The 25,380-nt window shown below is 36.7% G+C and overlaps 3 protein-coding genes and 2 pseudogenes across 5 annotated transcripts; 2 read left to right on the forward strand and 3 right to left on the reverse strand.

The window, feature by feature from the left end:
• The first annotated feature begins 824 nt into the window (after nucleotides 1–824).
• LOC147490994 (rRNA-processing protein utp23-like) lies at nucleotides 825–5,563 on the forward strand. Its single transcript, XM_086565069.1, has 7 exons — nucleotides 825–1,076; nucleotides 2,436–2,626; nucleotides 2,711–2,791; nucleotides 2,925–3,045; nucleotides 3,662–3,958; nucleotides 4,379–4,444; nucleotides 5,179–5,563. Exons 2-7 carry the CDS (start codon nucleotides 2,436–2,438, stop codon nucleotides 5,269–5,271), a joined length of 849 nt encoding a protein of 282 aa, XP_086421195.1. The 5' UTR covers nucleotides 825–1,076; the 3' UTR covers nucleotides 5,272–5,563.
• Nucleotides 5,564–6,024: 461 nt separating this feature from the next.
• Nucleotides 6,025–9,565, reverse strand: LOC147490995 (pentatricopeptide repeat-containing protein At5g25630-like; annotated as a pseudogene). Its single transcript, XR_015199747.1, has 5 exons — nucleotides 9,434–9,565; nucleotides 9,251–9,303; nucleotides 8,176–8,254; nucleotides 7,134–7,205; nucleotides 6,025–7,007 (listed from the first exon to the last, which is right to left on the reverse strand). The product of XR_015199747.1 is annotated as a pentatricopeptide repeat-containing protein At5g25630-like (transcript).
• Nucleotides 9,566–14,619: 5,054 nt separating this feature from the next.
• On the forward strand, nucleotides 14,620–17,392 carry LOC147490996 (Exostosin family protein). The gene is made up of 3 exons (XM_086565068.1): nucleotides 14,620–15,301; nucleotides 15,983–16,236; nucleotides 16,709–17,392. Exons 1-3 carry the CDS (start codon nucleotides 14,659–14,661, stop codon nucleotides 17,258–17,260), a joined length of 1,449 nt encoding a protein of 482 aa, XP_086421194.1. The 5' UTR covers nucleotides 14,620–14,658; the 3' UTR covers nucleotides 17,261–17,392.
• LOC147490997 (protein DMP3 pseudogene) lies at nucleotides 17,351–18,488 on the reverse strand (annotated as a pseudogene). Its single transcript, XR_015198089.1, has one exon. The product of XR_015198089.1 is annotated as a protein DMP3 pseudogene (transcript).
• Nucleotides 18,489–18,917: 429 nt separating this feature from the next.
• On the reverse strand, nucleotides 18,918–19,792 carry LOC147490998 (protein DMP3-like). Its single transcript, XM_086565070.1, has one exon. The coding sequence runs from the start codon at nucleotides 19,645–19,647 to the stop codon at nucleotides 18,982–18,984; it is 666 nt and encodes a 221-aa protein (XP_086421196.1). The 5' UTR covers nucleotides 19,648–19,792; the 3' UTR covers nucleotides 18,918–18,981.
• Nucleotides 19,793–25,380: the final 5,588 nt, after the last annotated feature.

The following is a 25,380-nucleotide window of genomic DNA, read 5'->3' on the forward strand; positions in this document are numbered from 1 at the left end:
TGGGGTATGAGCGGTTATTGTTCATATATGTTTTGGGTTCATGTTTTCATAGCCACAATCAATGTTCATAATCAATGTTCATAGGCGATGTTCAATGTTCATACATGGATAGGTATGACAATGCAATCAATAAGTTCACACTCATTATTCATAGCTAATGTTCATACCTATTGTGGGTATGAATAATCAATGTTCATAGCTATTGTTCATACATGAATAGGTATGAACAATCAATGTTCATAACCGGGTTGTTTCAGTTGGGTCGGGCCGTTTATTTTTTTTCTTCAAGGGTATACTTGATTTTTCATCTACCAAAGCCGTTCTTATTTCGCATCAAGGCCGGTAAACTTGAACTTTCATCCACCCGGTCCTTGTGAGTGATTACAAAAATAACGTGTCCTCTAGAGTTTCTCTTTCGGCCGATTTGTCCTCTAGAGTCGCTCCCTGTTCAAATTAAACTACTTGGATAGAAAAGATAAAGAAAAGGGGCAAAAAAAAGAGTTTTTTTTTTTTTTGGTTACTGCATGTATAGTACTTCTAAATCAACTTGTAAATATTGTCTAGGCTCATTTTAATATTGTGCAGTATAGTAACTATTTTTTAATTTTAATTTTTTTTCAAATTCAACCATGTTTTAATTTTCGTTACACATTATGGAACATATGCAACCAAGTGAAAAAGAAGATGTTTTTATTGAAAAAGATAAAAAGAACTCAATTGAAAAAACACTGCTATGCTCGCGCCCACTGCTATGCAATTATTCCAGTATTCCGGACAAATTATTCTAGCATACAAAGGAAGCTCCGGGCCTCCAGTTGGAAGACAAAGTAATTCGAGCCTATTAGGGCAAGGCACTCCACTCCAAAACTCTTTTTCATCTGTTGTCATAAAATTAGTTCAGCCCATTACGGACGAAAAATCGCTGAGAAAACGGCCAATATTTGAAATAATAAGTACTCGGGCCCGGGTGATTTAGTAGCGGGTTTATTTTGGCCCGCGAAACAGTTAACAAAAAAATTTAGGGCTCGCGAAACAGTTGGTACGCTCTTCTTCAGCCTTCAGTTCGTCTTCTCCAGGTACGCTTCCTCTTCTTCTTCTCTCACTTCTCCTCACTTCTTCAGTTCTTGTCTCCTCCTCCTTCTGTTCTCTCACGAAAGCACGAGTAGGACTAGCAGAGGGCAGCTAAGAACGTTTATTTCGAAGCTTAAACCTTAATTATTTTAGATTTTTTATAACATGGGTGCTCTTTATTTTTAGATTTAGGAATATGGGTTCATTTTAGGTTCTGTACCAATGTAGCATGGAATTTGTAATGTGGGTGTTTGAGATTTTGTGGAGAGGGTTTTGTTTACTTTTTGTACATTGTTATGCTGAAATTTGTATGCATTTCATATGTTTTCTAATATCACTACTCACTGACTTGTTCTTATTGTAAAAGTTGCGTAGTTTTAGCTTTGGGGTGTGTGTAATAGTTATTCTTAGTTTTAAAACCCTGGTTTGGGGGGTGGAATGTGTAAACATTGTTTTCAATTGCAACTAATTTTACAGCATTGAGCTCGATTCCTGCTTGGTCAAAACCCCCAAGCCGAGCTAATGCTTCAACTGAGTTTTGAGTGGCTATTTGAACAACTAGTTGCCATCAACCTTTGAATAAGGAATGTGATTGGGCTTAGGTCCATACCAACATTTATTTTCTAGTTAACTGAGTTTTGAAGTTCCAATGTTGCCCAACCTTGAATAAGGTATAGCAAGACCAGCATTGTTTAAACACCAAGGATGTTTAGTTGAATCAGTACGTTGCCGTTCTGCCTGGTAAACCTTTTGGTGTAGGAGATCCTTAAATGATGTAATAATTCCTGCATAACCAGCTATTGCGATCTCTAGTAATTGCACTTTTGGTACTTCTAGTCTCATTCACATGGCCGCGCACAGAGGATTCGTAAACTAAGTAAATAAAGTATGGAACAACTCTGCTGGAAATCGAACCCAGAATCTCTGGTTTTATAGACCAGTGTCCTATCCATTAGGCCACAGAGTCGTTTATTGGCTTTATTATGTTGGTATATAAATGTTTTTACTTGTTAATTATATTTAAGTAATTTAACAGGTATATGTATGGAAATATAGTGTTCAGAAAAAATCTCCCGAGTAATCACGATTAATCCCCGACCAAGTAGACCTACTCGCTACTCGCTCTTCGACCGAGTAGCCTCCGATTTCCGATTTAACTGCACAGCCGCCCCTTCGAGCCTATTAGGACTAAGACTAAGCCAAGGCACTCCACTCCAAAACCCCAACTCCCAAACTCTTTTTCATCACATTAGGGTACATTTTTTCGATGATTTCATATCTTCTGTTTTCAATTATTTGTAACGTATAGTCAGTGTGGAACTGATAATATGTTTTATATCTTCTAATAATTTTATCATTTGTAGATGAAAGTTAAGAAGCAAAAGCGTCACAGAAAGGCGGTTAGATTTTACACAGCATGTTTTGGCTTCCGTGAGCCGTATAAGATTCTATGTGATGGTACTTTCATCCATCACCTCCTCTCCAATCAAATACCCTTGGATGGTCATGCTCTTTCAAATACACTTGGTGGTTCCACTAAGCTTTTCACTACAAGGTCTTGTATCTACTTGTTTCATTTTTCATAGTTAGTTCATTATCATATAGTTTGATATGCTTTTACTTTTGTTTATCCCTGTAGATGTGTTATGGCAGAGTTGAAAAGCCTTGGAGCTTCTTATTCGGATTCTTTTCGTGCAGCTGGTAGTCTCATCACTGCGAGGTATTTCTTTAATTGTGGATTGAGTTGACAATTCATTAGAGTGGTACCATTTTACATGCTGAAATCTTGTAGAGCACGGTAAATTGACATTTGTATCCTTGGGTTTCAATTGCGATTGAATTTTTGTGTATAGATGTGATCACGAGAAGAGGAAAAGTGCAAAAGAATGTATCGAGGAGGTTATTGGGGAAGATAATTCAGAGCACTTTTTTGTTGCTTCTCAAGATATAGATCTTCGGAAGAAGTTTCAAGAGGTTAGTTGTTCTGTTTTTTTTTTTTTTAATTTAATTTTCTTTTGCAGTTATGTTTAATAGTTTCTCTTACAGGAATATACTTTTGTTGTTTAAAGTTCAAAATCTCAAATTTCTGAGAGAGAAATTCTAATATAAAACTAAATTCAATTATAGCCAAAAATAAGTTGCATATTACATTGAAATATGTTCTTACGAAAATCCAAAAGTTTGATCACATTAGCAATTTAGAAATGGATACTGATAATTTAAGAACTTGTTTCTAGGATGAAAGTATAATCTACAAGCTAAAGATTGAATGTTACGGTTATTCACCTTGGCTCATATCATTGAATGTTCCTCTCTTTATCGCCTTCATAATTAGTGTTGAATTCCTATAGACAAAATAATAGCGAAAATGCTCTGGTGGATAACCCTTATCAGATGTATGGAGCTTCAAAAACTAAACAATATGTCAACAGTATATCGAAGAACTGGTTCAACTGAATACTTATCTATAATAGGGTACTTGACTATTGTGCTAATGTTTGTTCATTTGAGAGAATGATGCTTTAGTCTGTTTGAAAGCCAATTCATCTTACTAAACCCCGAGTATAATTCATGTCAAAATCCATCGCAGGTAGCAGGTGTGCCTGTTATGTACGGTCTGAGAAATGCCTTGTTTCTTGATCCACCATCACAATCTCAGCGAAAACTGGCTAATGAAATGGAAGAGAAACGTTTGCATGTGACTCAATCGGAATACGAGGTTTTAGTAAAGAGCGGAAGAAGTAATCTCGCAACAGAAACAGTAGGAGATGCCCCTGATACACATGAAGATCAAGTTGGGATGGAAGAGTCTCTAAGCAGGAAATATCCTGGAAGAAGGGTATCAAATGTGATGGACAAAGCAAGGTTTAAGAGAAAAAGAGCAAAGGTTTGGATCCTTTATCTTTGTTTTCATTTCCTATTGTGTGTTTGTGTGTCTAATAATAAATTGTGTACATCACAATAATCCCCACCCCCACCCCCCGCGTGGATATGCATTTGAGCCAATAACATTATTTTTTTAACTGATGAAGTTGTTAATTTCCTTGCTGGCTTTCAATCCTATGGCCAGCATATGTATCTAGTGGTATTTCTATATTCAAATGTCTACTAACCCAAGACCTATAAGCTATCCAAGTAAAACAACATTCCTTGAAAAGGAACCATATCTGGGGTAATGACAGGCATATGGATTATTTAAATGGATGACATTCTCTGTCATATATTTTCGAGATGTGCAATGTTACTTATTTTATAATTCCACTGTAATATCAGGTATAATAACATATATTGCCTTTGGGTTTTCCAGGGCCCCAACCCACTCTCCTGCAAGAAGAAACAGAATCGTGGTAATCCCTCGTCGGCTTCAAGTCAGGTAAGTCGCATTTGTACCTTTCGAGAATGCACTTTTGTTTGGCATTTATCTTTTCATTTGGAAGCGAGTAGAATGAGAATTTAAATGTTCTTAATGGCTTCATAACCTTTGGATTGGGGAGAGGAGACTCATCTCAAGTGTTTGCTCTGCCTCAACTCCCAACCAATTTGCATTCTGGAATCATACCCGGAGTTACTAATGTATGTTATAAAAGTGTTGTGTTGTTAACTGTTCATTTTATAACAATTGGGAATTGCATTGTAACTTCAAGTAGGACAAAAGACTACAAATGTATTGCCAGAGTATTTTAATACGTAGAATGTAACAAGTGACACTAATGTATGAGATTCAAATACTAAGCTACTGTATAAATATTATTTAAAATCTATTGGATACAGATTGCTGTACTGATTAAAATACAGATCCTGCGACTAAAGATATAGAATCTAAAGTATCAAACTAAAACATCTGATAGATTGTACAAGAAGCTGCAAATAGTGGAGTTATCTTGGGAAGTGTTGGCAAAACAGGGATCACTTCAAAGACGTTCCCTAGATGTGCTGTAGACAAATTGAAAACTGAATCACGACCAATTATACTTGAAGATGGAATGTATATTGGGCATCCCACTCCCGGTGCCCGCAGCAAGCACTATGTAGTACAAAAACTTAATATCATTCTTATGATCTCATTAATGCATAATGACATTTTTTATGTGCCAATTGTAAATGCAGGAAGGCAAAGATGGTGAGAGTGCAACTAGGAAGAGAATTAGGAAGAGGAAGAGGTCAGGCAACGGCATCAAGCCTGGAGAAACTGATAGTTAGCAGTAGATCAGTACTCCAGCATATCATGAGAGCTCTAAGGGTGTGTTGGGCAGAGCGTTATCAATTTGCTCGCTTGCAAACAAAAGATGACTCCAAGTTGAGGAGGCAATAGAAGCTGTGATATTCAATATACATAGAATACACCGGAGTCTGGAGGATTGCAGTTTTCATCTCTACTCTCTCCCAAATGCAATCCCAACAGAGCAAATTTTGAAACTTGATATACTGTTAGTTGTTATTTATTCTGGATGCTTCATAGTTACATTTTGCAAATGTGATAGTCGTATAGTCATGGTGTTCTTCTGCTGGATGTAGGGGTGTGCATGGGTACCCAATTATCCGAACCAAAACCGGAACCGAACTATTTATAGCGGGTCTGGGTCTTAAAATGTTAGATCCATTTAAAGTGGGTCTTTAAGAACCGACCGATAAAAAACCAAAACCGCTAAAACCGAATAGTAAAAAACTGATGGGTACCCGAACCGATTAGTTTGATTTTGATATATAGAATTTAGTATTATATTACACTAAATAAAAACAAACCCAAACATTATTATTATACTAGCAAAATACACTGCACATGAACAATACACAAAATTTATTGAAGAGAATGTGAACATAGTTATCAAAAGGAAACAGAAATGAATCTAACAGCAACATCTACTGAATTGAACCAGCTTTGTTAAGTAGTTGTAGCCTTTTTTATAACAAATTATATATTTATCTGACAGAATATTTGGTATAGCTGTTGGCCTTTTATCTACCTGGTACATTTCAAATTCATTATAATACATACAAAAAGTATGCCTTTGGCACTCAGGTTGTCAGGTTGATACATAATCTATGCTAATTCCTGAGGGTAGTCAGTAGTGGAAGTGAAAATTGCGCTTATGCCTCTGCAGAAACTTCCTGAGAAGATTCATGCAAGTTATTCACTTGTATGTAGCTACTCATGTTGTATTGTGAGACTTCAGATCCATCAATTTGTGCCTCTTAACCAACCTTGCAAGTGAAAGCAAGATGCATATACTAGAAATCAAGCTACCCCAGTTTCTCTTGAGTCGCTTTTCCCCTTGTTGATCATATCCTCAAGTTCCTTAGCTCGGCTGGTGATACCATTGCTAGCATAAGCTTTGATCACGGTGCTATAGGTAATTCTGTCGGCTTTACAACCTCTCTCTATCATCATTTTCGATGCCTCTTTCATCTCTGCAAGGCAACCCATTAAGCCCATATGCATCAAGCGGATAATTGAAAAATGTAGTATCTAACGTTACATCTGAGTTCTCAATGAACCTTAATACGCTTCCAATCTTCAATTCTCTGCAGATCCTGCTCCCATATGCCTTTACAAGCGAGCTCAACGTGGTGCAGTTGGGTTTGATTTTCTCACTTTGCATCAACTCAACAGTACTCCATCCGCCCGGATCCCCCCTCGAATGCATCTATAACCACATTGTAGGGCACAATTGTCCATGAGAAGTGGTACTTCGCATGTACTCCATCACAAAGACTCATTTTCTCATAGCTCCCCTTCTTCCCATAGGAATACAAAAGTATATTGAATGTCTTAATGTCGATCGGATATCGGAGTTCGAACTTCTCGTAACAACTCTCCATTGTTTCGATCGCCCTAATCGCCACCAAAGGCTCTTAGTGTTGTGTTCATGGTCCATACATCGGACTCACATTCTCGCTCACGCGGAGCATCTCCATGAGTGTTGATTCCATCTCCCCATATATTTTAACAAAATAAACAACAAAATCAATACACCGAATCACTTGAACTTTAAGAAAGCAAAAAGCTCGAGACTACACAGACTAATACAAAAGATAAAAAAAAAAACAAAGAATCCTGCCAGGATACTTGCCTGCTCGTCCATAGGCATCAATGAGAGTGTTATATGTCACATTGCTAGGCTTAATTCCTTGATCTGCCATATCAGACAACAGAGTTTTCCCTCGATATTATGATAACCACATATCACTTTTACAACTTTCATTTGTATTCCAACCAATGGAAAAAAAATATATAAATAAAATATAACTTTGGCGAGTATTAGATTCAAAGAAATTAATTATACGAATAATAAACACAATAGTAAACATACTAAATTCATGAAAAAGCGAAAAGGGTTTATTTTTTTTTGCATACTGGAACTACATTTTTCTCATACTCGTATACTCATTAAGTAAAAACAAAAACAAAAACAAAAATCATAATTTGGAAATGAATAGTGGAGTGGAGGTGTGTCTTGTGAAATTTAAAGAGATTTCATGAGCAGTTGGTTCTTAACTACTTCCACTTTTGACCCAGATTTAACACAAAACCTATTGGTATTACAATGTTCACCATATTTTTTTGACTAACAAATTCATCTCACGATTTACATATCTGGGAAAGTGGAATTCATAACACAATCAATTTCGAACAATTAAGACTAATTCCAATTCACTAAGACCAAGGTTAAGAGCTAATAAAATTAATTATACATTCAAATCCTATAGCTTAGCCGCTTCCCACAACTGCGTTTCACGCCTCTCAAATATATAGCCAGATTTTATAACTTAAAAGCTTGCTTAATCGACGACTTCCTCAGTTATAAAAGTAATTTCGACTAGTGTATTCCCATCCTCATCTAAAACATCACCTCCTTTGATACTAAAAATAATATAAGGTCCGTTAAGGATATGCATATAAGCAAGCACACATAGGCTAATCTAGATTCCTCCGCGACAGGCCATACGTGCTAGGGCAATTCTAGTGAACTGTACTTCTCCACCTTATACTTGACATGATACCAAAGTTGCAACTTAATTACAACAATCCTTTACCTTTTTTGCATACAAACAACATAAGTAAAATCTTAATTGTAAAAGCGCATATAACCGATAGATACTGACCGTTCACGCCTTTGAAATTAATTGGAATGATAATACAATGGTTCATTCTGTCTTAGAAAGGATTTGCAATCGAAGACGCCTGAAACAAAAAAAAAAAAAAAAAAAAAAAAAGTTTATCAAGTATATATGCTACAAAAAACTTTGGATCATAAACTGAAATAAGTATAGTAGCATATGTTCAAGTAAGTACCCCGTTGGTACATGAATCCATGTAAAAGAATGTTGAAATCCAAACTAATCCCCTAGTAAAAAATAGAGAAATGCAAGCTAATCTTGAAATGCAAGCCAATTCACCCATACTAATTAACAACTCTTAGTATGACATGACTGATTGACTACCCATTCCAATTGATTAACTAAAAACACTCTTATTGTGTTAGTAGGTCACATGCATGTTAGTATGGGAATGGAGAAAAAATGACCTTGCATGACTATTGCGGATCCAATCATGTGCAGAAAAGAATTCAACAACCGGTGTACATGAAAAGCGACACCATTTGGTTCTGCTAGTATGCATACCACAAGTTGTTTTACAGGTGATGCTACAGACAATATTGTGTTCATTTGAAATGACATATAAGGAAGTCAGGATGACTGATAATGCTATTTACTCCTTCCATGTAGTGTGACACATGAAACCTTATTAAAATTTTGATAACGGTGTATAAAAATAGATAGAAAGACATATGAGTGCCAAATTCATAGGACAGTACATTATAATACAAAATCCATGGTACTATCCTCAAAATGTAAACCTAATACAACGATTATAGAACAAAAAATATTAAAGTAGAACAAACATAAACATCAAATAAGCATTTAATCAAACAGTTTGTGATTACCAACATAAATTCCAAAAAAACTATATACAAAAGGCTACGCAACAATTTGGTGTGTGGAAATTTATTTTTGCCTAAAGTGAACAGTAAAAGTTAAACTAGTGATTACAAAAAAAAAAAAAAAAAAAAAGCTAACGCATTTAACTAACTGAAATGGTCAGTAGTATCTCAACAACATATGTTGAAAGGCCAAAAATTCAATAAAAAATAGAAATAATTTAGGCAGAAGACCGTACCTTTGCATTTGAAATGAGAAGTTGCAAATTGCACTTGATGAGACAGTAGTAACCTGAAATTGGAACAATCCTTGAAGTGAATATTCGAAGTGTAAACCGTAAAAAATGAAAAATGAAAACATAAATTATATGATTATTTATAACACAATTAAAATTAACCAGAAAAGAGAATAACTTGCGTACCTTATGGATTTATCATACGGTAAGTAGGGTGATCTCGGTCTTTCATTGTGTAGTGATCCCTACTCTTTCTTATCTTTATCTTTATTAAGTTTTAGTGATTGACTGACTATAAACTGTAATAGTACCTCATCAAGTGCATGATTTATTTCAAGATTGAACCTTATTTTGTGTCTAGCGTTTGGCTCTCCCAAAAATCTGAAATCAACTCACCAAGGTGAATAATCAGTTGCATTCACGAAATAAAAACTAAATAATCATATGGAATATTGAAAAGAGGAGAGCAACCCTTCGTTGGTGAGAGCGAAGTTTAAGGTTTTTTCTTTTTTTTACGGCTAATAAATTAAATTGCCTAATTAAATGCCTAATTAAATGCATTTATGGTGGCGTACAATTGAAATAATGGCGTGGTTTTGATTTTTTTTATTCACCAGCACATGAAATGACCAATTACTCCTAATTAAAGTACTAACCAATAGTTTCATTTAAGGACAATATGGGTACCATATATTAACAAAAGCAGAAAAAGACCAAGGCATACCACACATATTCTTAAAGAGAAAGAAGAAAGTATTTGCAATTTGACAGAAACCATAAACACACACCAATCAATGGTATGCAAAGTACTGGGCACAAATAAAAACACCATTCGATTCATTTGTTGAGCACCTAGCTTCTACTAAAGCCCTTTTCCACCTTATACCATTTTGTTTCTAATTTGACTTAAACAAATAAAGTAGCGATTAAGCAAAAATATATTGAACTATCATTTACCATCAGTAACAACTATGCTATGGAAAAGGGAGTAGTAGATACTCTAAACCAAGCCCCAAAGAAAATGAAGACAATGATAGACTATAAGTTTCTCAAAAACCAACTTCATGTTAGGATCATTTTAAGTATATCGCAGTTACAAGATTATTGTAAAGGAAAGTTCGTTCATAAATCAATACAAAAAATATAACTATATCTGGAAATTAACATTATTGCAACACACCATAAAATAGATTTATTGATTTGTAATTGAATAACCCTAGTCTTTTCTAATTGATGCATCATTGAGCTGTGACCGTAGATGCCAAAAGCATAAACAAATTTCACATTACACATTACACATTGATATAACCAAGAGCATAGACAAATTTCACATTGATATGATCAATAACATAGTAAAGGCCAAGTGTTATATATCCTATGTGGTAGGCCAAGAAATGGCTTTGAAAGGGCTTTTAGGTGAATCACTCCAAGTGAATTTATAACCTTCCTTGAACTCAAACCACCATCGTCAATCAAATTTTTTTATTACCAAGCATCAATACTCTATTATCTTAAATACCATGTTGCCATTGACACTCTCAATTATAATGAATGATAACTATATCGATGAAAATCGATAGAAAAAAAATAGAAATAGGCAACTACTGAAATACAACCCAAAGGTGGACCAATAAGACTACTGTGAACACCAACCGTGGAATTACATATTTACTCTTATCTGAAATTCAATTTACTGATTGTATTCCGTTTTGGGTATTGTAATATCAATAAAATGGTGAGGAAAAAATTGGGAAAAAAATGTCAATGTAGTGTAAAAAACACAGTTGGTGGAGGAATTATTTAAATATAAGTAAGATTATAATAAGTTATAATATGTCTTTACAATCAAGATAAAAAGCCCCTTAATATAGTACTTGCAATTTCTTTCGAAATAAATAAAAATTTATGTAATGAGTGATAAAGAAATTTATTGTAATAACGAAAAAAAAATGCATATATAGAAAGACTTCGTTAACCACAATATGATTATATGACATCCTTTATCAATTGCCATTTCAGTCAATAGTCATACCAAGAAAAAAAAAAATAAAAAAATGCCATGTTTTTAACCCATGTAATGAATAAACCTAGAACATGCACATCAGTTTTATCATTGAGTTTCTTAACCGCATTGGGCCCGAAGAACCAAGAAATAAGAAACCCGATTAATAAGTTATAAAACAACAACTTACCACAAGCGGAATAGGAGAACCAACATGACCAGATAACGATCGCCTCGGCCCATTGAGCTATAACACAGCTAGTTTCAGTCATTCCATATCCTTCAAGAATGCTACAACCAAAGCATCTGGGAAGTGATTCATAAAGTTAATTATGAAACAACAAATACTCCAAGTGACCAAAGGTGGAAAAAAATATATTAGATGTATGTATTCTGAGCAAATTTGCATTAACTTACACCCTCAAAAAGTCCATGACGTCAGGAGACAAAGGCGCAGAGCCCGAAATCATACATCGGAGTATCAGACCCTTCCACCTAACTTTGCCCTTATCTTATTGAATACCAATCTGTCCCACATAGGAGATGGTTTCTTACCTGAAATAAAATGTGTAATAACAACTTAATTAGTTTCAATTTCCAAAGACGAGATACCGCACCTGAGAATACATGTCTAAAGCAATAATATCTTAACAATAAAAAATGTGGGGATGAGTTATCGACAGAAAAGTTCATAACCAAATAATTATAACATGTATAAGAGCACGGATGTCAAATTGACTGCATGTTTGAAATTTTATGCTGAATTAGTTTATTTTGCAAGAGAAGGAACAAAAAAGAAAATGATACGTCAACATGACCTTTTTAAGTTTAAATCACAAACAGAGAAACAAATTAAACCATACACAAAGCAGCTGACCTCATTAAACCGCAAGACCTCATTTTATGAAGTGATTAGTCAAACAAATCAAAATTTATATAGGCTAATTGATGAGAATGAGAAGTATATCTCCACATTCACAGAATTGGCATTCAATTATAAACACATACACAAATTTGATGCGACTGAAATCTACAACTTAAAAAATGAATATTTGGTATTATCGATAAATGTACTATCTTTGATTGCGGAAGAAATCCAATCGAGAGAACGAGTCTCAAGGATATCCGGATTTAGATTTACGTAAGGTAATTTTAAAAGTTTTAGCAAGTAACTTACACACAGCTTGAGTGACTCTTCTTTTTATCCGGTGAGACAAATTGACCGGTTTAACAAGCTTTGTTTTTTCACATGTGTATCGGGCCCGGAACCTTCAAATGAAATTCTTTGGTGCCCTAACAGCCTTGTTTGTGGTTCCCGCAGAACTTACACTGATTTGGAACGAGCTTCTTGCATTGTCACGATCCCGGATCCATGAAGTTATCACCCCCCTTTGCAACAATTGGCAACCCGTTGGTTGTAAAGGGTTCTGGCGATAAATCCACGACAAATGGTTTGCGTAAACGGCAATGGGGAACATTTCCTTTGAACCTTGAACAATCCCCCGCTCGTGGCTTGGGCTCCCGTCATGCTCCGGATCACTTCCTTCTTTGACCATTCCCATCCCAGTGTCCATCCCGGTGCTTGAATGTGACGATATTTCGAAGTTAAATATCGTAACAACAACCCGTCGATTCTGATTGAATGTTATCGACCGTATGCATAAATCGACTACTTCAAAATTCTAAATAATGATATATGGATAACTCTCAAAACTCCCAACTCCACAAGAAAGACTTCAAATAGAATTTGAAACAAAGGGAGGGACATAAAACCAACAATTGAGATCTATTTACTCGGCTATATGCCTTTATCAAATTTCAATTTCTGCAAAAGTTAGATGTAACTGGAAACTAAAGCAAAACGAAGATAAGAATTAATAGGATGATAATAAGAAAGAAGAAAAGCAGATGGAAGACTTGATAAATGTACTATCTTTGATTGCCAGAAGAAACCCAATCAGAGGAACAGAGTCTCAAGGATATCCGGATTTAGTGTTTGGAAACAAAAAGCCTACACCTGTCTTGTCTTGGATCAAGGCTTGGTTGAGACGTTCGATTATTTGTGGGAGAACTCAATTGGAAGAGAGAGAACGATGGCTGATATTATTTCATTTTCTGTTTGCAAAAGATGGGAAGTCGTAAAGTGGAAGAGAGACGGTTGGTTTCTCGATTTTAATTTCATAAAAGGTATTTATTTGGAAAATGAATGCTGGGTAAGTCGCGAACAATTGAATAGGGGCGTATAGTTGATTTTCCACCTGAATTTACACATACGTCCTTAAGTTACTATATAATCTTAAGGGTATAGATGGTAGTAAAATTTAAAATGACTAAGTAGTCCTTCTTAAAGGCATTGAATAATTGATTTTAATATTTTATGAAGGGTATTTCATGGTAGAAAAAAGGTTGGTCCATTTTAAATGTCCATGTTAATTATGGTATACTCTACTAATTGAGATATAGTATTATATATAGTCTATATTTGTTAGGTGTAAAATTATACTAAATATATATAACATTTAGCATAATAGTGAATGTGTGTTATTAAATGCATCTTTTATAATATTACATTAAATATGTGTATTATAAATATTAATAATAATGTTTACGTGTCTACGTCTATACGTATAGTCGTATACTATGAATTAACTTATGCACTGTCTATATTAACTAATACATGAACGTGTACGTGCTTGATATATTACATGTATATATATTAGATAACGAATACGTGTAATGCTAACTAACAATTGTGGTACATGTGGTATTTATTCTATATATGACGCATTACGTATAGTATAATATACATATGTTCGATTTAAAATATACACATACATATAATGTATGAGAATGTATTTAAAATTTTTAGATAACTTTCAAATATTATTATTGAATTTAGGACTATTACTTTTTATGAGAGGACAAAAATATCGATGACAAGTGTTATAGTCGCCGTAAACCAACTTTTATATCGGTTATATAACTTAAAAAAATAATTTTAGCAATAAAAATGTATAACCCGATAAGGAACTGAAACCAGAACCGGAACCAACTTAATTAATGGGTATGGGTCCAAATTTTCAAAATATTAAAAAAAAACCCGAAAGCACTGAACCCAATAGGAACCGCTAAAAATAGACCCAAAACCAAAACCGGTAAAAACCGACCCAGAACGGACCCATCAACAGATTCAACACCCCTAGCTGGATGAACTCTTTTCTCACTCAAGAAGTTTGAAACTTTGCTCACTTCACATTTCGCCAAAAAAATAGACGTTAATTTTACCTACGGCAGAGTGCGATAATGTGATATCGGTGTAAATTTCAATCTGCCCCTGGCATCGATATTTCAGAAACACACACCATTAACAGAAACACACACACTCTCTCTCTCTCTGTTACAGAGAGCCATGGCTTCAAAAAACAGCTTCCTCCTCAAACTCCCCTGCAAAACTCCATCACTTTTCCTCTCCCTTTCTCTCTTCTTCCTCTTCACACTCTCTCTCTTCATTCTCTTCTACACCCCCATCCTCAAAACTTCTTCCCCACCACCTTATTTCCCCATCTCTCCCCCCACAACCATCAAAGTTTACTTAGCAGATCTTCCCAACTCATTCAACTATGACTTACTAACACATTACTGGTCTTTAAATACTGATACAAGACTTGGGTCTCAAGTAGATAATGATATAAGAAAAAAATTAACAAAAAGATCCAATCTTTCTCATTTTCTTCTACCTTATCCTGAAAACCCATTGATAAAACAGTATAGTACTGAGTATTGGATCTTGGGTGACTTATTAACACCTCAGGAATTGAGGGGGGCTTCTTTTGCGAAAAGGGTGTTTGATTTTAGTGAAGCTGATGTTGTTTTTGTGCCTTTTTTTGCTACTTTGAGTGCTGAAATGCAGTTGGGTGTTGGGAAAGGAGTGTTTAGGAAGAAGGTGGATGAGAATGAGGATTATGTTAGGCAGAAGAAGGTTGTGGATTTGGTTAAGAGTTCTGATGCTTGGAAACGGTCTGGCGGTCGAGATCATGTTTTCGTGCTCACTGGTATGTTTTACAGGATTTATTAAAGAGTAATTTGTTTAGTGCACTTGAAATTCATAAATGTATGCTTCATTTGATAGAGATTAGTAACTGTTTCCAAGTATTCAGTGTTTTTGTATGCACAGACTAATGTAGGATGAAATCTGGATGTAGCGAGGAGTGGTAGTGTACTAGTATACTATTATATAAGTGGGAAGGGAGAGTAATGTTTTGTTGGAGCTTCATAACAAGGTCTTTTCAATGAAAGAATATTGTAGCCTTCTAGGTGTTTGTTGGACTTAGAATAGGAAATCATACTAGGAGTATTTCTCCCTTCTGCATCTAGTGGTGCTTATATGAAGACTAGGACAACAAATTTTTCCAAACATGTGATATTATCATCTCCTTGCAGATGTACTTTAAAGAAGTACACAGTGTATGTAAATGAATCAAGTATGTGTTACACGGATTTAGTTTTTAGTTTCACTCTGTCCATCTTTCTCAGCTTTGATTTATTGCCCTTCAATGTGGAATCAATGGAGTTCTTTAGGATCAACTAATTATCTTCATTCAAATTTTGCATTACATTATCCAATTTCTTTTGGCAAAGTTTAGCTTTCTAGAAAGTTTTTGGAGCCATCTTTAGCATCTTATAAAATTTCTGGATTGTCAGGTTATGTTAAAACTTGAAGCATTCTTTGACAGACCCTGTTGCAATGTGGCATGTCAGAGCTGAAATTGCACCCGCTGTTCTCCTTGTGGTTGATTTTGGTGGGTGGTATAGGCTTGACTCCAAGGCATCCAGCGGTAACTCTTCTGATATGATACAGCACACCCAAGTTTCGTTGCTTAAAGATGTGATTGTTCCCTACACTCATCTACTTCCTCGGTTGCAACTGTCAGAAGATCAGAATCGCCAAACTCTTCTCTACTTCAAAGGGGCGAAGCATAGGCACCGGGTTAGTATCTTTTTGAATCTAGAAAATTTGTGTTTCAAGTAGTAAGACTTCATTATTCTTATCATAAAGTTGATATTGTACTACTGTATCCGTTCAAATTCTTATGATTGTAACCTATGATTAGCAAAAGAAAATTACTTAGAAAAACACACACCAAATGTTGGCATAAAATAACTAGTGTATTAATTTTAAGCATGTAAGTCTCAATTATCAAAATAACATCAGGTTTTGAACCTTTAATGATAAAGGTCTAGGCGTCTAGCCAATGTGATAAATTGATGAAGAAGAGTTTGTGTACCTTTGCCATTTTGGCTAATGCCAGTTTTAGTTGAATTTGCTTTTCCAGAAAATGGGAAATATAAGTTTGGTGCCTTCATGGTAATGCAAGAGGCAAGATGTAAAGAGAAATAGTGGAGAAAAGTTTGTTTAGTTTGTTTCCGTTGATCTTGATCAAAATACTGTTGTCTTCCAGGGTGGTTTGGTGCGGGAGAAATTGTGGGACTTATTGGTTAATGAGCCAGATGTGGTCATGGAGGAAGGCTTTCCTAATGCCACTGGTAAGGAGCAATCGATTAAGGGAATGAGGGGCTCAGAGTTCTGCTTGCACCCAGCTGGAGACACACCTACTTCGTGCCGGCTTTTTGATGCTATTCTAAGTCTATGTATACCAGTTATTGTTAGTGATGACATTGAGCTCCCATTTGAAGGTATGGTTGACTATTCCAATTTTTCCATATTTGTGCCAGTAAGTGATGCCTTGCAACCCAATTGGCTACTTGGTCATCTTAGAAGCTTCTCTAAGAATCAGAAGGATACACTAAGATTGAATATGGCTCATATTCAGCACATCTTCGAATTTGATAATGGCCATCCAGGAGGTATAGGGCCTGTTCTACCAGAGGGCGCTGTCAATTATATATGGAAAAAGGTTTACCAAAAAGTGCCCATGATTAAGGAAACAATCATTCGAGAAAAGAGAAAGCCAAAAGGTGTATCTGTTCCTTTACGTTGCCATTGTACATGATTCTTTTAGTCGGCTAAGGCTTTTTTCTTTCCATTTTTCTTATTTCATATTTTGTAGTGCAGAAATTGGACATGATTTACAAGCGTGTTGTGATATATTTAAATGTAATTGTGTTTATTACTGATTTTTCCACCCTGGTATTATTCTTGTGCTACTAAACTTGTTACACACAGAAGCGCAAATTGTGATAAACTTATAGTGCAATTGCAGCTACGAAAACCAAGGTCAATTCTCTGAACTAACAGGATAGCCTATACCATGTCTCCTAGTTGGAAAAACCACAAACAACAAGCTACAGATAAGGCCAATCCCCACTGGGGCAACGTTTAAGATTTGTGTAGTTTCTTGTTCTGGCTGAGGGCAGAAGCACTTTAGGACATTTGCATCTCTCAAGGCAATAGCCACGAATACAAAGACAGATAGAACTGCATGAACACCATCAATGACTCTGAGCCGATACTTGCTAAGATCAGGGACACTAGTGCTCATCATCGGGTAGTCGAAGAGCCACATGCCTTTGAAGGTTAAGAGACCATGATAGACTTGCCCATCTTGTGCTTTGAAGCTGTCAGTTAATGAAGCAAGAAAACAAGAGGAAGCAAGGAGCAGAAGTAACATCTGTGTCATGAAACGAGCCGCGGAGTCACAGGAGCCATTGTTAGTGAATGTTGGTATAAGAAGTTGAAATGCTAATACAGTACCTGTTGGGAGTAGGTTGGCTAAGTTGGCAGTGCTTGTTAAAGTTTGGGCGATGGCTTGTTGTGGAAGTGAAGGAGATCGAATGACAGAATTTTGTATTTGAAGATTCTGATCACCAGAATTGAATGTACTGGTTGTGTCTGTTGTAGCTGTTGATTTGAAGATTGTGTCCGTATAAGACATAGCTTTTCGTGATGAAAGTGACATTTTCACGGAAGAAGAAATTGTCTAGAGTTTGATTAAAATGATGGATTACACAGGATTAACAGAGAGATGCAATGAAAGAATGAAAGAACGAACTGAATTGGAGAGGTTTGGGATGCACACATGATACATGAGTAGGCCTTACTTGTCTTATACGGGTGAACACCTGAAGGTCTGTTCTGCCCGATTTCAAGCTGTTTGAGTCGTGAAAGTAAACTATTTGTGGTGAATACACAACATTCTTTATTCTCAAATTGTGGTGGAGACCCAACATTCTTTATTTATATATTTATAAGTTCGGTATATGGCCGTTTAAGTGGCAAATTATTGATAATTCATCCATTTTGACCTTCCAAATTTTTATAACTTTACCAACTATATTGAGATTTCAATTTTGGTGGTTGAAAATTTGATGATACTTGAACCGACAAAATATCCTGCATAATGCTTGTAGTCTTGTAGAAGCAAGAAAAGTTGCTTGGAGTGGAGAAACTTTATGGATATCAATGTTTAAGAAAATCAAAGAAAGCGCAAAAACACTATGGAACACAAGGGCTTGATGAGTGGGTCTGGGGTTCTTTATTTTTCATTCTGTGTCTTGATTGATCTTAAGAATACAGTTGCCAAGGAATAACATCCTATATTGGAGATGGTATTGGGATACAGCAAATGGTATTCTAATTTGATTACCTGATGATGCCGAATGGTTTGCATTCTGGTACTATTCTTTAGCTACTATTAGACAAGAACCAGAGAGAATCACGAGGTGTGAATAGTTTTTAATGGAATTGCAGCTACAAGAAACAAGAAATTCCAGGTTAATTCCCTGAACTACAAGGATAGCCTATGCCATGCCTTCTTGTTGGGAAAACGACAAATAACAAACCACAAATGACGCTGATCCCTACTGGAGCAATGCTCAGGATATCTTGAGTTTCTTGTTCGGGGTTCGGGTAGAAGCACCTCAGAACATTTGCATCTCTCAATGCAATTGCCACGAATATGAATACCGAGAGAACTGCATGGACACCGTCAATTAACCGAATGCGATACTTGCTGAGATCAGGAAGACTCGAGACTGTCCCTGGGTAGTCAAAAAGCCACATGCCTTTGAAGGTGACCAAACCATAATAGACTTGTCCTTCTTGTGTTTTGAAGCTGTCAGTAAATGAAGCCAGAAAGCAAGAGGATGCTAGGAGCATAAGTAAGAGTTCAGTCATGAGACGGGCCCCAGATGTGCAAGAACCATTATTGGTGAATGTTGGAAGGAGAAGTTGAAAAGCCAAGACTGTGCCTGTAGGAAGGAGGTTGGCTAAGTTGGCAGTGCTCGTTAAAGTTTGGGTGATGGCTCGTTGTGGAAACGAAGGGGATGGGATAGTAGTAGTTTGTATTTGAACATTTTGATCATCAGAATCGGATTCACTACTGACTCCTGTTGTAGTCGTTGTTGGCGTAATGGAGTTGGGCCTTGTTCTGAGAGACATGTTTAGTTGGTTAAGGACTTGAGATTTCAGAAAAAAAAGCTTGTGCCTACGGTCGATGAAGATTATGATTTATGAACTGTACAAAGCGATTGATGTAATGGAAGCAAGAAACAAGGAATATGGAATGGATTGAAATGGAACAGATGGTGTTGCCTTTCTTATACGGGTGAATTTTTTCCTTTCCTCACGTTTTGTTCTCAGTTGACATTTCTCCAGTTGTCTGAGTCATTCAGAAATCAGACTTAGTCATGAAGGTGATTATTATGTATTAAAAGAACCCAATATGTAGTATTTTTATCTTGCATATTAGTTCTCTCTCAAACCCGTTGGACTCTTTGTTAAAAATTGTAAACTAAAGAGGAGAAAGTCACACCTTGAGTAACACATAATCAGTACCGTCAAATCATAGAAATAGTATGTACTTGTTTCGTTGATCGTCTTGCGTCTGACCACAATTCCGGTCAGAAATGATAGGCATGTATGTGCCATTGCCCCGTTTAAATCATACAAATTCACAAGTGGATATTTTGGTAGTTGATTTTGATAAAACAATCATGATTAAAAAAATGTACTAAGCACGTTTTAAGTGAACAAGTTGTTAAGGAATTAATATTTCCTGGGTGTTTTTGGTCTTCGAGTTATCTGTTATTATCCATGCTATTATATATCAAGAATCCAGCTGGTGTAAAGGAAATTGAGACGTAATGTCCATGCTAACTCTACCAAACACGGCATATAGTTAAGGAGAAGATGAAAGCATCTCGAACAGCTCCTATAATCTCCATCTTAATGAAGAAATTAAATAGAGATTGTATCTACATACGCAGCAACCGTTTCATACCCTCCAATACCACATTTGAGATGCTTAGCTATATTCGAATGAATGCGTTTTTGAGAGGATAACTAATGATTTGTTGACTTCTTGTACTACAAGAATGGTGTAAAGGTGTGATTTAGTTCAACCTAACAAATGTAATTAGGGGGAGAATGGGTTTGGAGATGGGAAAGACCGAGTTCTTTGTTGACTACCTACTTACGTATCTATCTCTCACTATGGGGAGAGTAGAATCAAGTCTGACGTAGTTCATGTAGGAGGTATTTATAGTTGCTGATTATGATGATCCACACTACACGTGTTGACAAATACACAGATGTAGGGTTGAGATTGAGAAGGAGTGTATGAATGGTGTTGGTAGGAATCCCGTAATGATGGGGAGTGGTTGCGTGGTTCGTATTTTGCGGTAATGGGCTATGTAAGTATGGCCCTGGTAATGATTGCATCTAGACAAGAGATGATGTCATGAGATGAAGCGTTCTGCAAGAGTTCGTTCGTTCGACCTGTGTCACCCTGGGGCGAGCTCATAGGACATCTTAGATTGGACGATGGTGTTGTTGCTTATAGTACGAGCCTAGATCACCTACATGAGGCGAGTCGCTTATAAAGCAAGCTCGGAGGACGAGGACATGAGGTCGGTAGGATATTTCTGTTTATGCTGGACAAGCGCCTGATATTCATTAGATGTGAATATTACTCCTTCACATAGCCCCTTCTCATTAGGTCGTGTTGTACATAGAAGCGATCTGATGAGAGAGAACCTTAACAGTGGTGCGTGTTTAGCATATGTGAGGAGGAGATTTGATGAGAGAGATTGGTGGCGCGTGTCAATGAGGTGGACGACCTAAAGAGCTGCAAGAGGAGCATGATCGTGGGGCTTTGGGTGGTCGAGGTTATGTCTCGCTTGAAGCTGTGAGTAATGCTCTCAAAGTAGTGCCTGCCACTATTGTTGCTGCCTCTGCTGATCTGCCTCACGTAGAGAGCGTTCTGTACTGAGTTGATCCTAGAAATGTAGGTCTTCAACTAGAGAGAAATATTGTGGCGATGTAGCCTTGGAGCTTGAGAGAGCGTTGTGTGCTTGATAACGTAAGAACTCATGAGAGTGTTGTCGTTCAAGTAAATGGCTGGCTTGTAGAGAGCGTTCTGCACTGAGGTGATCCTAGAAATGTAGGTCCTTAACTAGTGAGAAGTATTGCGGCTAAGTAGCCTATGAGCTCGAGAGAGCATTTTGTGCATGAGAACGTTTGAACTCATGAGAGTGTTTTAGTTCGATTGCGCGTTTGGCTCGTTGAGAGCGTTCTGCACTGAGGTGATCCTAGAAATGTAGGTCCTCAACTAGTGAGAAGTATTGCTGCTAAGTAGCCTATAAGCTCGAGAGAGCGTTTTGTGCTTGAGAACGTTTGAACTCATGAGAGTGTTTTAGTTCGATTAGGAGCATTTCGCCTTCGAGTTGATCCTAGAAATGCAGGTCCTTAACTAGTGAGAAATATTGCAGCTAAGTAGCCTATGAGCTCGAGAGAGCGTTTTGTGCTTGAGAACGTTTGAACTCATGAGAGTGCTTTTGTTCAATTGCGCGTTCAACTCGTTGAGAGCGTTTTGCACTAGTGAGTGTAGGTCATGGGACCATTTAGCGCTTATGTAAGCGTTCTGCTCCAGTAGGTCAATAGACCTTTTAGTGCTTATGTAAGCGTTCTGCTCCAATTGGTCAAGAGACCTTTTCGCGCTTATGGAAGCGTTCTGCTCGAGTAGGTCAATGGACCTTGTAGCGCTTATGGAAGCGTTCTGCTCGAGTAGGTCAAGGGACCTTTTAGCGCTTATGGAAGCGTTTTTCTCCAGTAGGTCAAGGGACCTTGTAGTGCTTATGGAAGTGTTCTGCTCGAGTAGGTCAAGGGACCTTTTAGCGCTTATGGAAGCGTTCTGCTCGAGTAGGTTAAGGGACCTTTTAGCTTTATGGCGTTTACGCTCCGATGAAGCGTATGTCATACCCCTAATTTCGGCTGATCTGGAAAAACATTATTTGTTCCGACTCTTCGATCTCCGAGTTGTGACGCACTCTCAACTCCCAAAACCCATAAACAGTTTAAATATTAAATAAAACCAATAAAAATTTTAACTTAAACAAAAGTCATCTTCATTACAAAAATTTACAAATGAAAATGCAAATAACCTTATCTCAACTGAAAATCTATATCACCTCAAAGGAAAACAAGGCCTATCTTGAAATGCGACGCTTTTGCTTGAAACCACAAGCAAAGAACCAATCCTCTTCAACACTAAACTGTCAAGACTTATCAACTATGTTCATTTAATGAACACACCCGATAAGCAAACATGCAAATCCGTCAGATTGACATTATAAAAATCTTTGGTGTGAGTAAAAATACAACATATATTTATACATAAACATACACTCCATAAGGCGGTTAATTCCTCCACGTTTAACTCCCAACAACTAATCGACATTCTTAACTACAATAAGTAAAGGCGGTCCTTCCTCCAATCGAGCGCCTTTAACTTCCCACCCACCACACAACAAACCATACTCATAATAAAAGGCATTTAGTTCCTCCACGAGGTATTATATCCGTACGCATTTCATGCTCAATTACGAGTGGGTCGTCTCTCGCCCAAGTAATTAGTTTGACCCACACTTCGCAAAGCCATATACAATTATATATTTAAAGATATATAGTTAACCAACATATTACCATAATTATATTATTTACGGCTTTCTTTGTGTGTCCCTTCACGTCAGATCTATGTCTTACCTAGTTTTCCAGCTACCACAATTGCTACCCAACGCCTTCTACATCCACATGCCTCCCTTACATAATGTATCACTCCGCTAATGAACTAGGGATGCCTGCCTCACACCAAAACCCTCACACGGAAGCCATTATGCAAGCATCGCCACTATTCGCATAAAATATCGCGCGTCGCTCTATTTTGCGAGCGAGAATAATCAAGCCACTATTAAATTTCACGATTGCCCAACACATGGGTCAATCAACATCTCATATATATATACCCCTATACAAGGGCCAATCATATCACATACATACCACACACAAAATCACATGAGTTGTGGTAGTTCGAGGGTTTTCGTTATTTAATTTATTCAGGATACATTTATTACTCATAATCATTCTACTATATCACGTGCAGGTCAATTACCTTATTGCACTAAGCCACAATATTTAGAAATATCTCAAAATATCTCATAACCATTTTCATTCTTTCACGTGCCAATATATTATTGCACTAAGCCACAATCTCGTAGAAAATATCCACAAATACTCTACTAGCATCTCACAAATAAAATAATAGAGTGTCTATACATTTATTTCTTCACAACTATTGCATTTAATGTATATATATCCCAACATATATTATATAATGTCACAATATCAACGTCAAATCTTAATTAGATAATGACCACCAAATTTATACAATCTTCCACAGCATTTTAGCATTTGATTTGTCCATACAATTTACAACATAAAATGTAACACAATTAAACAGTCCACAGTCCACAATCAAAGCCTAATATATATATGCTTTACACACTACTTACGTCAAATCTTAATTAGATAATGACAAACAACGTTATATAATCTTCGACAATATTTTATTATTATATTTGTCCATATTCTCAAATATGTGAAAAACTGGAAAAACAACATTCTACAGTCAACGGTCAAAGTCAATGGTCAACGGTCAAAGTCAAAATCAAAGTCAACACGTCATGGTCGAAGTCAAACTGTCGTTTCTATGTTCAACAGGTTCAGGATCATAGCCATGGTTCATGGCTAAGGTCAAAGTGCATGGCTCATGAGCTCATGACTAAGGTAATGGTTCTAACCCACCCCAAAAGTCTACATCTTGAAAGACCCATTTGGATATCTAATAAGTCCTATGGACTGAACAATATTAGAAACCGCCCCAAAACAAGTTAAGTGGTTCGGTCCAAAAATTGAACTCAAACCGCCCAAAAAACTAAAACAAAATCCCCACAACTTAATCAAAACTAGCCCAACAAAACCAAAATAGAATCGGGCACAACAATAAATGAACTGCCCATAGACTAAGCCAAATTGGTCCGCCCAAACAAAACAAGCTAAGGCCCAAGAACTCGAAACCGACCCCAGCCCAAGCCATCTTCTCAATCCCACCACCGGATCGACCACGCGTCGACCTCCACTCGGTTTTGAACCCCGCGACAACCCTACCACTTTACTAAAAGCTAAAACCCCAACTCTTAAACCCCATATATTCTCCAAAACTAGATCCGAAATAAATTTGGGCCCATTAATGGTTCTTCAAGCTCCACTCCCAAACCAAACAATACAAAGTCATAGCACAAGAGTTCAACCACCAAAATGACCAAACATAGTTCAAACTATATTATAGGTTTGGGCAAGCCGCCATTAATGGACAGTGCAAGCTTTACCGCCACCCCCCCATATCCATCCCGACATTCTAACCACCGATATCAAACAACCCATCCCCATCACAGTTTAACAGTAACGCATACGGACAGAGGAGCCGCCATTGACGCTCTCTTGATGAGCTTCATCAGCCCAATAAGCACAACAGTCCAATAACTTAAACAAAATATACCCTAACATTATCTAGTTTAATCAATTCGACAATATCGCGAATAACTACAAAATAAACAAACCGAAAATGAATAGAAACAATTGACGGGAGAATTTTGTCCTCGTATACCAAGAAAATTCTGGATTCCGCTATCTACTCACCTTAATGAACAACTTAACGAATCCTCCTAGTCCGAAGTCGTCACGTCATCCCAACGCCGAGCAAACAAGCCCCCATTTTTTTTTTTTTATTCTCCAAGAACCCTATTCTCTAGAACAATGTGATTATATGTCCGTCCA

This window comes from Coptis chinensis, chromosome 6 (assembly GCF_015680905.1).
Source record: "Coptis chinensis isolate HL-2020 chromosome 6, ASM1568090v1, whole genome shotgun sequence".
Lineage (NCBI taxonomy): Eukaryota > Viridiplantae > Streptophyta > Magnoliopsida > Ranunculales > Ranunculaceae > Coptis > Coptis chinensis.

What these genes read in the sequence shown, in the direction of transcription:
- LOC147490994 (XM_086565069.1), top strand. Translation starts at nt 2,436, where the DNA reads ATGAAAGTTAAGAAGCAAAAGCGTCACAGAAAGGCGGTTAGATTTTAC. An exon ending in GGTAGTCTCATCACTGCGAG is followed by an intron (nt 2,792 to 2,924) that starts GTATTTCTTTAA and finishes TTTTGTGTATAG; the next exon opens with ATGTGATCACGAGAAGAGGA. An exon ending in TTCGGAAGAAGTTTCAAGAG is followed by an intron (nt 3,046 to 3,661) that starts GTTAGTTGTTCT and finishes AATCCATCGCAG; the next exon opens with GTAGCAGGTGTGCCTGTTAT.
- LOC147490998 (XM_086565070.1), bottom strand. Translation starts at nt 19,647, where the DNA reads ATGTCTCTCAGAACAAGGCCCAACTCCATTACGCCAACAACGACTACA.
- LOC147490996 (XM_086565068.1), top strand. Translation starts at nt 14,659, where the DNA reads ATGGCTTCAAAAAACAGCTTCCTCCTCAAACTCCCCTGCAAAACTCCA. An exon ending in TCATGTTTTCGTGCTCACTG is followed by an intron (nt 15,302 to 15,982) that starts GTATGTTTTACA and finishes ATTCTTTGACAG; the next exon opens with ACCCTGTTGCAATGTGGCAT. An exon ending in GGGCGAAGCATAGGCACCGG is followed by an intron (nt 16,237 to 16,708) that starts GTTAGTATCTTT and finishes GTTGTCTTCCAG; the next exon opens with GGTGGTTTGGTGCGGGAGAA.